The 14,429-nt window shown below is 43.3% G+C and overlaps 1 protein-coding gene across 2 annotated transcripts; it reads left to right on the top strand.

Moving 5' to 3' along the window:
* Positions 1–2,613: 2,613 nt before the first annotated feature.
* LOC307085085 (uncharacterized protein) lies at positions 2,614–14,418 on the top strand. 2 transcript variants are annotated; one of them, XM_079749744.1, is made up of 9 exons: positions 2,641–2,712; positions 4,316–4,362; positions 8,858–8,912; positions 10,120–10,152; positions 10,582–10,614; positions 11,664–11,735; positions 11,880–11,948; positions 12,031–12,073; positions 13,419–14,418. In XM_079749744.1, the coding sequence occupies exons 3-9, from the start codon at positions 8,867–8,869 to the stop codon at positions 13,462–13,464; spliced, it is 342 nt and encodes a 113-aa protein (XP_079605870.1). In that variant the 5' UTR covers positions 2,641–2,712; positions 4,316–4,362; positions 8,858–8,866; the 3' UTR covers positions 13,465–14,418. The 2 variants fall into 2 exon arrangements, with proteins under 2 accessions (XP_079605869.1, XP_079605870.1); XM_079749743.1 differs by lacking the exon at positions 4,316–4,362 and having other exon boundaries at positions 2,614–2,712.
* The last annotated feature ends 11 nt before the right edge of the window (positions 14,419–14,429 follow it).

Raw genomic sequence — 14,429 nt, 5'->3', positions numbered from 1 at the left:
GGAACACAGCCCAGGCCTACCCCTATAGCTGGAACACAGTCCAGGCCTACCCCTATAGCTGGAACACAGCCCAGGCCTACCCCTATAGCTGGAACACAGCCCAGGCCTACCCCTATAGCTGGAACACAGCCCAGGCCTACTCCTATAGCTGGAACACAGTCCAGACCTACCCCTATAGCTGGAACTGTGATGCCAGACCACCCTTATAGCCCAACACAGAACAGTGGGTCACTGTGAGGCCAGACCTCCCCCTATAGCCCAACACAGAACAGTGGGTCACTGTGAAGCCATGTTGCCCAACCTCTTAAACCTAAGGCGCCTGTCTGACAAGCGTAACACAAGCGGCCAGGAATCCATAATTAGTGCTTCCTTGTTAACACCAAACACACAACCGGTGAGCCATACCTTTTTTTCCACAAAGCCATTATTGTGGTGGTGTTAGCTTGTCCTGCTAGCAGCTAGCCTGTGTTCACATAGCGAGAGACACCTGTAGTGAAGCCATACTCGCACATTCCAACGGCTCAGGACACAAGTTAACCGAGATCTACTCAGAAGATTCATCAGCTTTTTGAGGTTTGTAGGCATTTTGCAATCTTGTTGTTGTCAATTGCACAGTTGCACAGATTTGAAGCCACTGGCACTTTGCACACAACATATAAACATTAATATTTGGTTGTTTTTCTGTGAGGGTGAAACAAATACTGCAAATGATAAAAGAGATTGACGGTTTCTCAGACCGACGCATGCTAGAGAGCACCCCGGGTTGAGGCCACTTGCAGAGGGCTTACGAAATTATTGAATTATTAAACCCCCCCCTCCCCCTAAAAATCAATAGTTAATAGTTGGCAATTAACTGACAATGAAAATGATTGTGAGTTCCACTCCTGGTTTAAATGACAGCCCTTAGTAGGGGTAGACACACGCATGAGCAGAGAGATCGCCTGCAACGGGCCAAGTCCCGGCTGATGCAATTACATCAGACACATATTAGGTACATAATACATCAGAGAGGTTAGTGGGGTCAGCAGGGCAAGGCAGCGTTGTGAGACAGCTCACCCATTTCTCTGGCATGCAGGCCTCTTTTCAACCGTTTTGTATGTTGGTTGAACATTAACCGGTATTCACGTGAGTCATGAGCACGGGAAATCAATTCATGATGGATGACTAAAACAATACGCCACGTCATCATTGAATAGATTTAACCTAGGCTTGTCTAGCGTGTTGCTTAATGGATATAGGACTAATTTGTCACCTCTGTGATAAATGTTTTTGGTCTGTTTCTGCCACATGCCTTGGATATTTGTATTTAGAAACTTGATGATTTCACCATCATGCCATGTACACGACATGTGTAAGAATGGTGTCGGAACTATGAGACAAGAGCATTGTATATTGGATTGTTGTCTCATGCACACTGAACAGGAATATCGCCAGACTTTCAAGCTCTCAGTTCCAGATGTTAAATTCCTGAGAGGAGCCGATGGTTTAATCATCACTGCCATTTTTATTAATCTTTTGTGACTCCCCTGTAACTTCAAAGATCTCCACGCAAACCACACTGCTTTTCTTGGAAGAAGGGGAGAGTTTCTAGAGCAGTCAGGTCCACCATGAGGAATGATATAACCAGTGGCCTCCACAACAAGTGCCAACACCCAGTAGACTGTGGACTGATATAAAAGAAAAGCATCTACTAAAGAATATACTTCAAGTGTCGATTATAAATCTCTGGTATTTATAAATCGATTATGCACTTTGGTTTTCTTAAATTAACACCACGCATGTTGCACATTCCTCTACATGCAGTAACATAGTAACATCAAACTGATGGATGGGCAAAATGTGACTGATTGTCACCAGGAATCCAACACCTTGAGGCAAGCTTGTACAGAGAGAATTTATGTTGAAACTAAAATCTTCAACCAACCACGCTTACAAAGCACTACAGACATGACCGAGCACAGCAGTGCTTGAACATTACAACGCACATTTACTTCTCAACTCAAGTTATGTCACAGGCGAAGAAGGGCAGACGATCTGGAAAGATCCAACAACAGTTCTTGTCAAACTTAGTGAGAACATGTTGGCTCGCTGCCCTGCAAGCCAAACATTACGTATGACATGTGTCAGGGGGCTGAAACATTGTGGTGCAGAGCATGTGGAGCGCATGCAAATGTTATAACCGACACAACACAGTTGGAACCCACCGATCATAACCATAAAAGGTTTCAAATGTTCACAACCCGTGGTTTTAGAAGTAGCACAACAAAGATCTGCTCCTCTTTCAAGTCCTCTCCTGTCACCAGCTGAAGATAACTAAAACTTTAAACTAAACTAAATATTTAGCATTTTATGATATATATATATCTATAACTTATGATCAAGTTGAGCTTGTGGGTCATCTTCGCCATAGAATTTGCAAACGACATGTGATTAGGCAATAATTGACAATGTGCAAATAAGGCCTCTGGCAGAGTGGTTTAATTCCTTGTGAGCGGAGTTACAAGTTGTTCCACTGTGGCTAGTAAGTGATAAGGGACGGGGGCCAGGGTCATATTTCAACATGCGCTGCAGCCAATGAAAGGCTCAGGCGGAGCTCCCCGTCCCAAGTGGAGAACACCTGTATTAACCTGCAGTCAGTCGCAGGCCGTCCCCATAGTATCAGCAACTCTGAAGTGCACTCAACTTTACTGGATCAGCCCTGACAAACAAAACGTAAGTCTGTCACTCAGCCTCACATATCCGATTGCATCGCCACACACCGCACATGTCATTCGGGTTAACTGATTGCACTAGCGTGTTGGGATTGCTCATTTAACATATGCTGGGATTTTATAGTCTTATGGGGTTTCGTTGAAAGTTTCCCATTGTGCTAAACAATTGTACAAGGGGGATTCCAAATGACAGGTGACAGATGTTTCCCTTGAGTTTCTGACTAAAGACCTGATCAAAGGCAAATCATCTTGAAACGTAATCAACGACAACATGGCAAACTAATTCATCTCACTAACCTATAATACCACAGTTTTTCCTAGGGCTGACACACACAACCATGCCCTACACATAACGTAGATTGTAGACAAATATAGACTCTGTAAGTTAGCACGCAATGTTTTCAGTAGTTGAACATGTCACTGATTGTTTGAACAGATGTCAGTAATAATGTGTGAATAGGATTAGGATATGTTTTATGTATATATATATATATATATATATATATATATATATATATATATATATATGTGTGTGTATGTATATATATATATGTATGTGTATGTATGTATGTATGTATATATATATATGTATGTATGTGTATATATATATATATATGAACATGTAATCAAATACTTATATATGAAGGACTTTCTTTTCTATTCTATTTTCATTCACCATTGTGACATTGAGCTTACTAATAAGACACACTGAGACATTGACATTTTCAGCAAAAAGTGTGATGGGTAAATAAGCTTAACGGGATTTACGCCTTTTAGCTTCTGAGTCAACTCAGCAGCCAGCAGTACATCTGCTGGCTAGCACCTTCTAGAGTCTTCTAGAACCCTCCGGGTGTCCCGAGTTTAAGCATTGGTAATAGATTAGTGCTGGTAATAGAATATGAGTATTCTATTTCAAACATACTTACAAAACAAATTCTGATAGAACCAGTAGGCTGACACTATCTTAAAGGGCTTGTACATCAGAATGCATCATGGGCTTTTTTATTGGCGAGCCAAATTGAGAGGACTGGAGGACTCGTTTTAGTAGGCCTATTGTGAAATCCTTAACACATTCGAATATTCTGTAACCTGGGCTAATGTCTCACCATAGTGACCCATCATTTCATTGTGAATAAACAACCAAAAACAAATATCTACATAATAACCACTAACTGTCCAATGGTCCTATGCTTCTAAAATGGAGATGGTGATTGTGTGATGTCGCGCCTTTCAAGCCCTATAGTTGGCTTACAGTAAACTAGCAGGCCATAGCCCTAAAACGTAAAATAGCCTAGGTCAGTAGAACAGCAGCCTATTATATTATCCTTCGGTAACGGCTAAATTTCCCAAGTACTATGTTATTTGCATAATTGTTACATATGCGATCAGAGTCAGTGGAAACTGTTTACCAACATTTGCTCTAGCTATATTCTTTTAGCTATATTCTGGTACACTTTAAACACTTGTAAACAGGCTTGCTTTGGTTACCTCACTGATATCATGGTACTTCTGATAAAAGCACATGACAATATAACGTGCACGTTTTGTTGACAGGTTTAGGGTGCTTACGTCATTTCACCACAGTTTCCTAATTTTCTGTACAGCATTTCCTGTAATGTGGACAGTGTAGCTCATCTCTGCGAACATACCGGTGAGTGTTGTCAGATTATACATTTGCATATTATATAATTGTCTTTGTAAATTCAGATTCATAATGTTTTGGTCAGTTGCACCTGCAACTCAATCAGCATTCTACGTTTAAACATTGGTTAATTTGAGACATTTCAATGAAACCCAATCGTACTCTTTCTACTGAGATAAACAGTTAGATAATATAATATAAAAGATGATATAGGTAATATAGATTAAGCATAAGTTAGATAGATTGCGACTTTTACGACAGAAAGCGAGGTAGTTAGACAGACAGACAGGCAGGTAGATAGACAGACAGACAGGGATAAAGTCAGACAGATCAGTAGATAGAGAGGCAGATAGACAGATATGTAGGTAAACAGATAGAAAGACAAACACACAGACAGACAGAAAGGCAGACGATTGGTGTGCTGGTGAATCAGTTGTTTTGTTGTATTCATTATTACTCATGCTGCTCTCCCGAAAGTAATGTGTATCAAAGAGAAGTTGTTTTTATTCAAATGCTAAGATTACAGAGAAATCTACCGTGCTGCTCTCCTATTTCTTACTGCATTTTAATATTAAGACTTAGGAGCCTTAACTGGAGTCCACACGGATCAGTGCTGTTATCACAACAAGCGTGTGTAGTCCTCATCTGATAAAATATGTTCTCGGTATGTACAGTCCTACATCTGATTGGATCCATGCAGGTTGTGTATTCAATCAGTTGCATGTGTGTATATATATATACAAGGAGAGGTGACAGAGAGGCTATGTCTTCAAGGAATCCCCACTTTTGTATGTGTTTGGCCTTTATGGGTATACTGCTAGAACATGAAAAGTGAAAAGTTACAGCACACTACAGTGGGAGCGTACCTATAATCCCCGGGTCCTATGTTCCCCGGGTCCTATGTTCCCCGCTTTGTATGTGACCGGGGAACATAGGACCCTGTGAGCAAATCTTTTTTTTCGTAGGATGGTAGGGGCAAGTACCGCCTTTTTCGCCTCTGATTCGCCTGTGATCGGTTAGAATGTCTCTCCTACGATTGGTTATGGTTAGGGTTAGGTTTAGGGTTAACCCTCACCCTAACCCTAACCCTTTGCACCTGGGGAACATAGGACCTGGGGAACATAGGGATGACCCCACTACAGTTACAGCTTAGCATAGTTATAGCAAGCTTTAGTCAACTAGTTGCAGCACATTATACTTATAGCTTAGCATAGTTATAGCAAGCTTTAGCCAACTACTTACAGCACATTACACGTATAGCTTAGCAAAGTTATAGCTAGCCTTAGCTAACTAGTTACAGTACACTATAGTTATAGCTTAGCATAGTTATAGCAAGCTTTAGCCAACTAGTTACAGCACATTACACTTATAGCTTAGCATAGTTATAGCTAGCCTTAGCTAACTAGTTACAATACACTATAGTTATAGCTTAGCATAGTTATAGCAAGCTATAGCAAACTAGTTACAGCAAACTAAAGTTATAGCTTGGCATAGTTATAGCTAGCTTTAGCAAACTAGATACAGCACACTACAGTTAAAGCTTATAATCGTAAGGCCATAGCAAACAAATTTCTCTCCAGAAAGCATCACCTGACTAGCTTGCTAGTTCTTGTTTTCTGCTGAACTTGACACACTATCAGTGGCATTGCATTAAAAATGGTCTGGTAGCATCATAGCATCCTTTTACTCAACCTTTAACACTTCTTGTAGTTCATGTTTGAGGTTGCTTTGATCATAATCGTAGCGTTTAGGCGTATGCTCTATTTCTCGTGTACAATCCGCCCGTGTCTTGTTTCAACCCTCCCCTGCCTCTTCCATCTCGATGCTTATCGCTTTTGTAAAAGTGACATGTCAGCGATACTTTATTGGCTTTATTGGTTTATTGGTGGAGCAGGACGCTTCTGCGTGAGCGGACAGAAGAATGTGTTTACACGCCTCACTGTTAGGCAACCTCACACTCCTACTATACTCCTCATACTACAACCTGTACTTTGAATACTATCTAATACTACCAACAACAGTATACTCCTAATAATAACTATTACTACGAATACCTATACTCCTTGTATTAACTTATGCTACTAACTATACTACCTTTTACTACAAACCAGAATCCTTATCCTACCTAATACTTCTAACACCTATACTCCTAATTCTGCCTAATACCAACATTGACGTGATGTTGCTAGACTGGTCTTTGTGGAGGAACAATAAAGTACATTTGGTGAACAATAAGCTAATAATAATTAGCATCTAAATCCTGTCAACAGGATTTAAGTGCTGAGAGCCTTAGAGGGATGCCGTTCAAGGTTAATCATATAATGTGGAAAACACACTGAACGCCATAACAAAGAAACGATAGAATTACAAAACATGTCTTCCTCACATGTGCATTTCATGTAGTTTCTGTTGATGCTTGGTTTGTATCATAACAGACAACCACTACCTTTATAGACAAGGACATTGTAAGATTCCAGACAAAGACCTTATTGTACGTTTGTAGACAAAGACCTAACTGTCATTTAGACAAAGACGATGTTGTTAGTTAGAAAAATATGTTATTGAACGTTTATTGACAAAAACAATCGTAACACTTTATAATAAGGGTACATTTATTAACCATTAACTACCATTAGTTAATGCAGTAATAAGCATTAACTAACAGTTAACAAACAGTTATCTAATGGTCAAGTAATCATTTACTATTTGTTGACTAATGGTATTCATGTTAACGTATCAGGTAATGGAGTACATGGTAATTATTGAATGAATTTATAAATTATTTAATAACTTATGTTGATAAATGGTTAATTTATCTACCATTATTATTAAGTGTTAACAAAAAATGGAAGATTATAGACCAAAACATTTTAGTACTTTTATAGCCAAGAACGTTGTTGTATTATTATTGTATATTGCACGTTGGGTCTTGTATAAAAGCAAAACAAATCAGAAATAGGGAAAAATAAAGCGCATTTAGTTGCCATTCAATTGTTTAATTAGAAATGTCCCAGATCAGTTTGGATAGAAGATTTTTTTTATCCACACCGTGTTTTTGGATATAAAAACTGTGGATAAATATTTCCAATTTATATCAGCTTATTACAACCCCCTTCCCCCCCTCCCGCCATCCCACCCCTCCCCCTCCCTCCCCCCAAACCCAAACCACTCTGGAAATCTAATCAAATTGGACACGCAGGATTGTTATTTATTTATAGTTTTGTTTTAAGATTATTTGGAGATTTACTCCTGCCATTCATGGGTCTAGGACAGCGTGGGCCACATTCTCATTTTGAATCATACAGTGATGATGCAAAGCCTGTTCCACTAATATACTGTAATCCTTCACATGCTCCAGCGAGCAGCACAAAGACAACCCGCTTTAGACGAGGCCGACGCCAGAGCCGATATCTGTCTCCCGTAGACGTCAACATCACCCAGGAAGGATAGCACCCTGACCCCCCGTGGCTGAATCAAATCTACACAAATGCACCACTTGATCCGAGCATGCAGCTTATCGTCACACGAGTGTGTGCTGTGTGTGTGCGTGTGTGTTTCTCGGATCCATGGTATTCTCTGCTTGTGTTGGTGTAAGACACTTCCATTCTTTCCCGACGATCATTACTGAGAGGAAACGGGGACACAATGGCCGACCAATGACACCGCTTGGTGGGAAAGTCCTTCCCAAGGCACCAATGTGAAGCCGGCCCAGGACATTATCCGCCGGAACAGCGTGGACCCGGGTCTATGCACGCGGCTCACCCCACTTCCACAGTTAAAAATACTGTTGATTGTACTGCGGCGCCCAGCTGCCTGCTGGGGCTTTGTTTAGAAACAGCTGCTGGGTTCTGCATCTGTGTTGTTTCGACCACAACACGTCTGTATTTTGGGCTCCTTGCCATGAGGAAATGGGTCGGTTTCTCAAGACCAACAGGGGAATAACAGTTGCTCAGCAGCCAAAGTAAATAGGTGTCCCGCTCGGTTTGATCATGTGAGGGTGATAAGCACACTGCTGTTCCAATGAATCTGCCATGGATTAAAGTGTTTGGACTGGTGAGGTGCTGAGGTATTCCATACGCTAGGTTTCGTCACGCTTGGCAGGGGGCCTGCGTTTAGTGTTGACACAGAGGGGAAACTGTGGGATAGACACCTGGTTCCAGCTGACTTCAACAGAATGACGACGGCACACGTTTTTTGCTGAGGCTTGTGGGAGACGCCGTATTCACCCTCAGACCCCTGCGCCGCCCTTGATCACACCCACCCCCTGGCCTCCACCCACCACGGATTACAGAGTGATGTTCAGTTTTCATACTGGTTAAGGCAGCGTAGACCCTGCTCACCAGTGGGAAGACAATTTGGAATTGGATTATTTTTATATGGTATTATAAGTCACCAGTGGAGTTTAGGTTCAACTTGAATCCAAGCAGACAAACCACACAGGCTTCCGCTACGCTCCATCCTAGGGTGGTGAATATTAATATTAAACCAGTTTTTTCCTTTGCAGCATTTGAAGATGATGCTTTTGTTGCTCCTATGCCTGCTACTGCCATCTACTACGGGTAAGTACTGGTCTCTAATACTGGTATGTTCTGCTCTCTAATCCTGGTATTTTCTGGTCTCTACTACTGGTATGTTCTGGTCTCTACTACTGGTATGTTCTGGTCTCTTATACTGGTATGTTCTGGTCTCTATTACTGGTATGTTCTGGTCTCTTATACTGGTATGTTCTGGTCTCTATTACTGGTATGTTCTGGTCTCTAATACTGGTATGTTCTGGTCTCTACTACTGGTATGTTCTGGTCTCTAATACTGGTATGTTCTGGTCTCTTATACTGGTATGTTCTGGTCTCTATTACTGGTATGTTCTGGTCTCTATTACTGGTATGTTCTGGTCTCTAATACTGGTATGTTCTGGTCTCTACTACTGGTATGTTCTGGTCTCTACTACTGGTATGTTCTGGTCTCTTAAACTGGTATGTTCTGGTCTCTATTACTGGTATGTTCTGGTCTCTTATACTGGTATGTTCTGGTCTCTATTACTGGTATGTTCTGGTCTCTATTACTGGTATGTTCTGGTCTCTAATACTGGTATGTTCTTGTCTCTACTACTGGTATGTTCTGGTCTCTACTACTGGTATGTTCTGGTCTCTTAAACTGGTATGTTCTGGTCTCTATTACTGGTATGTTCTGGTCTCTAATACTGGTATGTTCTGGTCTCTATTACTGGTATGTTCTGGTCTCTATTACTGGTATGTTCTGGTCTCTAATACTGGTATGTTCTGGTCTCTATTACTGGTATGTTCTGGTCTCTATTACTGGTATGTTCTGGTCTCTAATACTGGTATGTTCTGGTCTCTATTACTGGTTTTCTGGTGTCTAGTACTGGTATGTTCTGGTCTCTACTACTGGTTACTCTGGACTCTAATATGAGTATGTTCTGATCCTTACTACCAATTGTTCTAATCTACTACTGATTGTTCTGGTCTCTATTACGGGTTGTTCTGGTCTCCAGTATTGGTGGTTCTGGTCTCACAACAACAGCGTGTAGTGTGTATTGTAATGGGAAGTTAGTACTGTGTTGTGTAGTGGGTAGTATATAGAGTATAATGTATAGTGTATAGTATATAGTGCGTAGGGTGTAGTGTTTGGTGTTTAGGGGGAAGTGTAAATAATGAAAGAGTGAGAGAGTGACTATGGAAACTCTTTGTGTATTTTCAGAGGTTGTATACGAATGTCATCATTTTCTCCCATATCTCCCCCATACAGCTTTATCAAAGGATGCTGAAGGATCTGCTGATGGTAGGTCTTTTACACGTTAACATGAACATGAACATGCAGGCACCTGCAGACCTAACCCTAGCCTGGGCCCTGACCCCTACTGTCCTCGCATCAGGTTTCAGCCTAACCTGTGCCCTGACCCCTGACCCCTGACCCCTACAGTCCTCACGTCAGACCTAAACCTAACCTGGGCCCTGACCCCTACAGTACTCCCATCAGCCTGACCCTAACCTGACCCTTACAGTCCTCATATCAGACCTAGCCCTATCCCAATCCCACTATTGAAGTAATTTCCAATTTCAGTGCAGCAGAACCAAACCTCTTATAATTCATCTTTCATCTGTACATTTGATCAAATAGCTGTATGAGCCAGATTCAGCGTCTCTAGTTTTTATTTATTCTGAAAGTTTGTTGATTATGTTGTTTGACACATTTTCCTCTCCCCTGCAGAGCCCGATGATGAGGACCTTATCCGTGCCGTGGGTGAGTGTTCTTCGCCTCTGGCTGTCCCCAGAGGACTGCCTGCGAGCCCATTGTTTTAAGCAGAGCGTGGGGTCGAGGCCTGGTCAGTCAGCGGTGCCCACAGCGTTCTGGCCCCACTCAGGTTGTGCGAAAGGCCAAGGCATCAGAAGCCTCCCTTTCCGAGGCAATCATTAAAAGGTTGAAGGAAATCAATTAGCTCTCTGAGGGGCGACAGAGCCGGCCCAGGGACCCCCCCCCCCCTGTAACTGCCAGCTGGTTAATCAACGTTGGCATTTTCATTCTCTTCTGGCGCTGCTCCCGTCACTCCTCATCTTCTCCATGAAGGCTCTCTGCTAGAATCGCTTATCTGGTTTACGACCGCAGAGGTGCTCCTCTTGTCCTCCGAGGACCCCCCTCTCTGGTTCCTGCTTCTCCTCACTACCTAAAGCATCTTCTCGTTGCTTCCTTCTCCTCACTATCTAAAGCCTCTTCTCGTTTCCTCCTGCTCCTCACTTCATAAAGCATCTCGTTGCCTCCTCCTCCTCACTACCTAAAGTATCTTCTCATTCCCTCCTCCTCACTACCTAAAGTATCTTCTCATTCCCTAGTCCTCACTACCTAAAGTATCTTCTCATTCCCTCCTCACTACCTAAAGTATCTTCTCATTCCCTAGTCCTCACTACCTAAAGTATCTTCTCATTCCCTCCTTCTCCTCACTACCTAAAGTATCTTCTCGTTCCCTTCTCCTCACTACCTAAAGTATCTTCTCATTCCCTCCTCCTCACTACCTAAAGTATCTTCTCGTTCCCTCCTTCTCCTCACTATCTAAAGTATCTTCTTGTTGCCTCCTTTTCCTCACTACCTGTAGCATCTTCTTAACTCTCTAATGCTCAACTGCTGTTGAGAATTGTTTATATATATATATATATATATATATATATATATATATATATATATATATATATATATATATATATATATATATATTTGTTTTTCCCAAAAAGGTGAAAATGTTTATAAGGCCCATCATACATTTTCATTTTGGTTGTACTTTTTCTTGTTCATTACAGATAAACCACCAGGAAGGGAGGAAAGGAAGGATCTTGGCATGGAGAAAACTACAGGGGTCACAGAAGAATCAGGTAAATAAAACCTGTCAAACATGCACATCAAACATCTGCACTATGTGTATGATTGTATGTTTTTCAGCTAAGGCCGCGGTGTACGGGGTTTTGTTGATGACATGTTTGCATGTGTAATACAGTTTTGATGCTTTTCTCCCTCAGACCAGTTTGTGGGGATTGTCGTTGGTGTGGCTGTGGCCGTGGTTGCTCTGTCTGTCGCTGTGATAATTGGTAAGTCCTCACAACAGTACCTGGTGATTTGTCCAGCCCGACGACGTGCGTAAGCCGCTCTGTTTTTGTTCCTCTCTTGCAGCGATACTGTTGGTCCGACGCTCCATGCAAAGGCGTCAGCAAGGGTAAGCACCTACTCTCAGGTCTCTCTGGACCTGCAAAAGTTAAGCCTCATTGTTTGTCATCGGCCATAACGATACAACAAAATATATTCCCGATCTCCCCGTGAGATTGATGTGTCTTTAGTTCAACAAAGTACAAGGAGTGTATGAGCATTTAAAGCTGCTCTTAGTAGTGCACTACTGTATACATAGCAGGTCATGCTACAGTTATCTGTTGTAAAGAGTTATTGCGCGTCGTTCCACTGCACCTGTGCATATCGGGGGGGGGGGGGGGGGGGGGGAGATATACGCTTGCTTTCCTTTTACGCTTACTCAGCCAGGGAGTGATCAAACCAGTCTGATGGGTAACAGTTTCTCCGGAGTTCAGCCAAAGTTAGAGAGAGAATAAAACATGACAACAACAAGCCACATAGCCAACCATGTGCAGCTACCAGCCTCAGCACGTCAGGACTTGTGTATCACAAGGCTCTCCTCCTCCTCCTCCTCCTCCTCCTCCTCCACCATTACCAGTCGCCTCACTCCACCCTTCAGCTTGTCCTTCTCAGGAACAATGGCCCAGAGATAAACCTGCAGTAACCTCTTGCAGCGGGGCCTGCAGAACACGACCTGGCCTGTCGCAACCCCGCTCCCACCCCACCCCACCCCTTCATGATTAACAGCCTGACGAGACAACTCTAGTCCGAATAAACCAACTCTGGCTTGACGTCATGACAACAACCTGACAACAGCTATCAGCCAAACAGCCAAACCGCCTGAACCGGTCCAACCGAGACGCCTTCTCCTGCCCCCACCTGCCCCCTCACCTATCCCTCGCTGAGCTAATCATAGTATTTGCTCTAGTTTCACAAGTTGGCAGACTTAATAGATTATTTTGCCTTGGAAATTGGAAGGGGAGGGGATGGGAAGAGGGGGGGAGGGTTAAACCCTGTCACTTCAAGACATCATGGGGGGAGATGGGGGGCGGGGGGGATTACAGAGTAGAGATCCGTTCCCCAGAGTGTTCCAAGTCTGGGTGGTGACTTTGGAGCAGGCAGGTCTCCATGAGGGTTCAATTCTCTGCAGGATTACTGCAGACCCCCTGGTGGTACGGCAGCAGTGCCTGATTGCACTGCTCAAGAGAGAGGCTTAATCGCGCTGCAACCCTTTGCTTGTTGGATCAACAAGCGTCCCCTTGCCAGATAGATAAGTCTCACCTGGGGATGAGACGTGGCTCAGAGGTGACACAGCCACCGTGCACCTGACACCTGAACCTGAACACCCGCTGGGCCGGGCGGACGTGTTCTTCTTAGTACTGTAAAAGTATTTCCTCAATGCTTGTACTCATGCCCGCCCCTCTCTTCCTCTCCAGCGTGTACTCGGTGCCCGCAGATCAGGACCAGAAGCTGTCTGTGTAGCTCCTGGGTTCCAGCCCCCCAGGACCCATTAGAACACCGAAAGGAGGACCAATGCACTGACCACATATTTCACTCACAGGGTTAAGGGTTTAACACGGCAAAGGTTCAGGGTTTGACCCGGACAGGTTCAGGGTTTGACCCTGGACAGGTTTAGGTTAAGGCGCCATCTTGCATATCCCTGTATACTTGTATTTTTCGCTGCTGATCTGTGCCACGCTCATATTAATAATTAGCAAGCAATGTTTTCCTTTCTGTCATGCTTCAATCCTGCATTTTTGCATTATAATATGAACACACCATTTCACTTGGGAACATTTGGAACACATTAAGCCTTTTAATAAGATTCTATTTAAAGATGAAACGCCAGAGCCTTTAAATGTTTCTTTAAATGGAACGGCTTCTGTTTTGAGCAGGATTTCTCCCATTCCTCTCCGGCTGAGGTGCGCGGTGGAAACATTGATGTGGGGGATCTGTTGGGACAGACCTGCCACGAGCGGAACAGGCTTATTTCAAAGACAAACCGTGCTAATCCAAAGCAGAGTGGCTCAGTTCTCACTTCGGTTTCCTCTTCATTTGCCTGACATCCCTGTTCCTCGGCCAGTAGGAGTGGCAGGAGGGGATGGGAGATAAAGCTGGCTTTCCCCGCAACTCAGGCCAGGCTCAACTAGTGAGTGTGTGTCTGTGTGTGCAAGTGTGTGTGTGCGTGTGCGTGTGTGTGTGCAGATGTGTGTGTATGCGTCTGTGTGTGTGTGCAGTGCTAGTTAGAACATCCTTTTGCGAGGCAGTGAATTAATCGACCGCCATGAATGATGACATTTTCTTTACCCCCCACTTCCTCCAGAAGACGATCTCTCCAACGTCCTCAGCCTGGAAGATTGTAAATAAAATAAATAGCTCTATGATGGCTGGGGGGTGGGAAGATGGGGTTTTATAACCGGGACAGAGAGACAAGAGAGGGGGGGGGG

Source organism: Pollachius pollachius, assembly GCF_949987615.1.
Source record: "Pollachius pollachius genome assembly, chromosome: 1".
NCBI classification, from domain to species: domain Eukaryota; kingdom Metazoa; phylum Chordata; class Actinopteri; order Gadiformes; family Gadidae; genus Pollachius; species Pollachius pollachius.
The sequence above is the reverse complement of the archived record's forward strand: the minus strand, read 5'-3'. Positions and strand labels throughout refer to the sequence as shown.

Coding starts and splice junctions, on each gene's coding strand:
- LOC307085085 (XM_079749743.1), top strand. CDS start 8,867: ATGATGCTTTTGTTGCTCCTATGCCTGCTACTGCCATCTACTACGG. Junction 11,949..12,030: donor GTCTGTCGCTGTGATAATTG/GTAAGTCCTCAC, acceptor CCTCTCTTGCAG/CGATACTGTTGGTCCGACGC. Junction 12,074..13,418: donor ATGCAAAGGCGTCAGCAAGG/GTAAGCACCTAC, acceptor CTTCCTCTCCAG/CGTGTACTCGGTGCCCGCAG.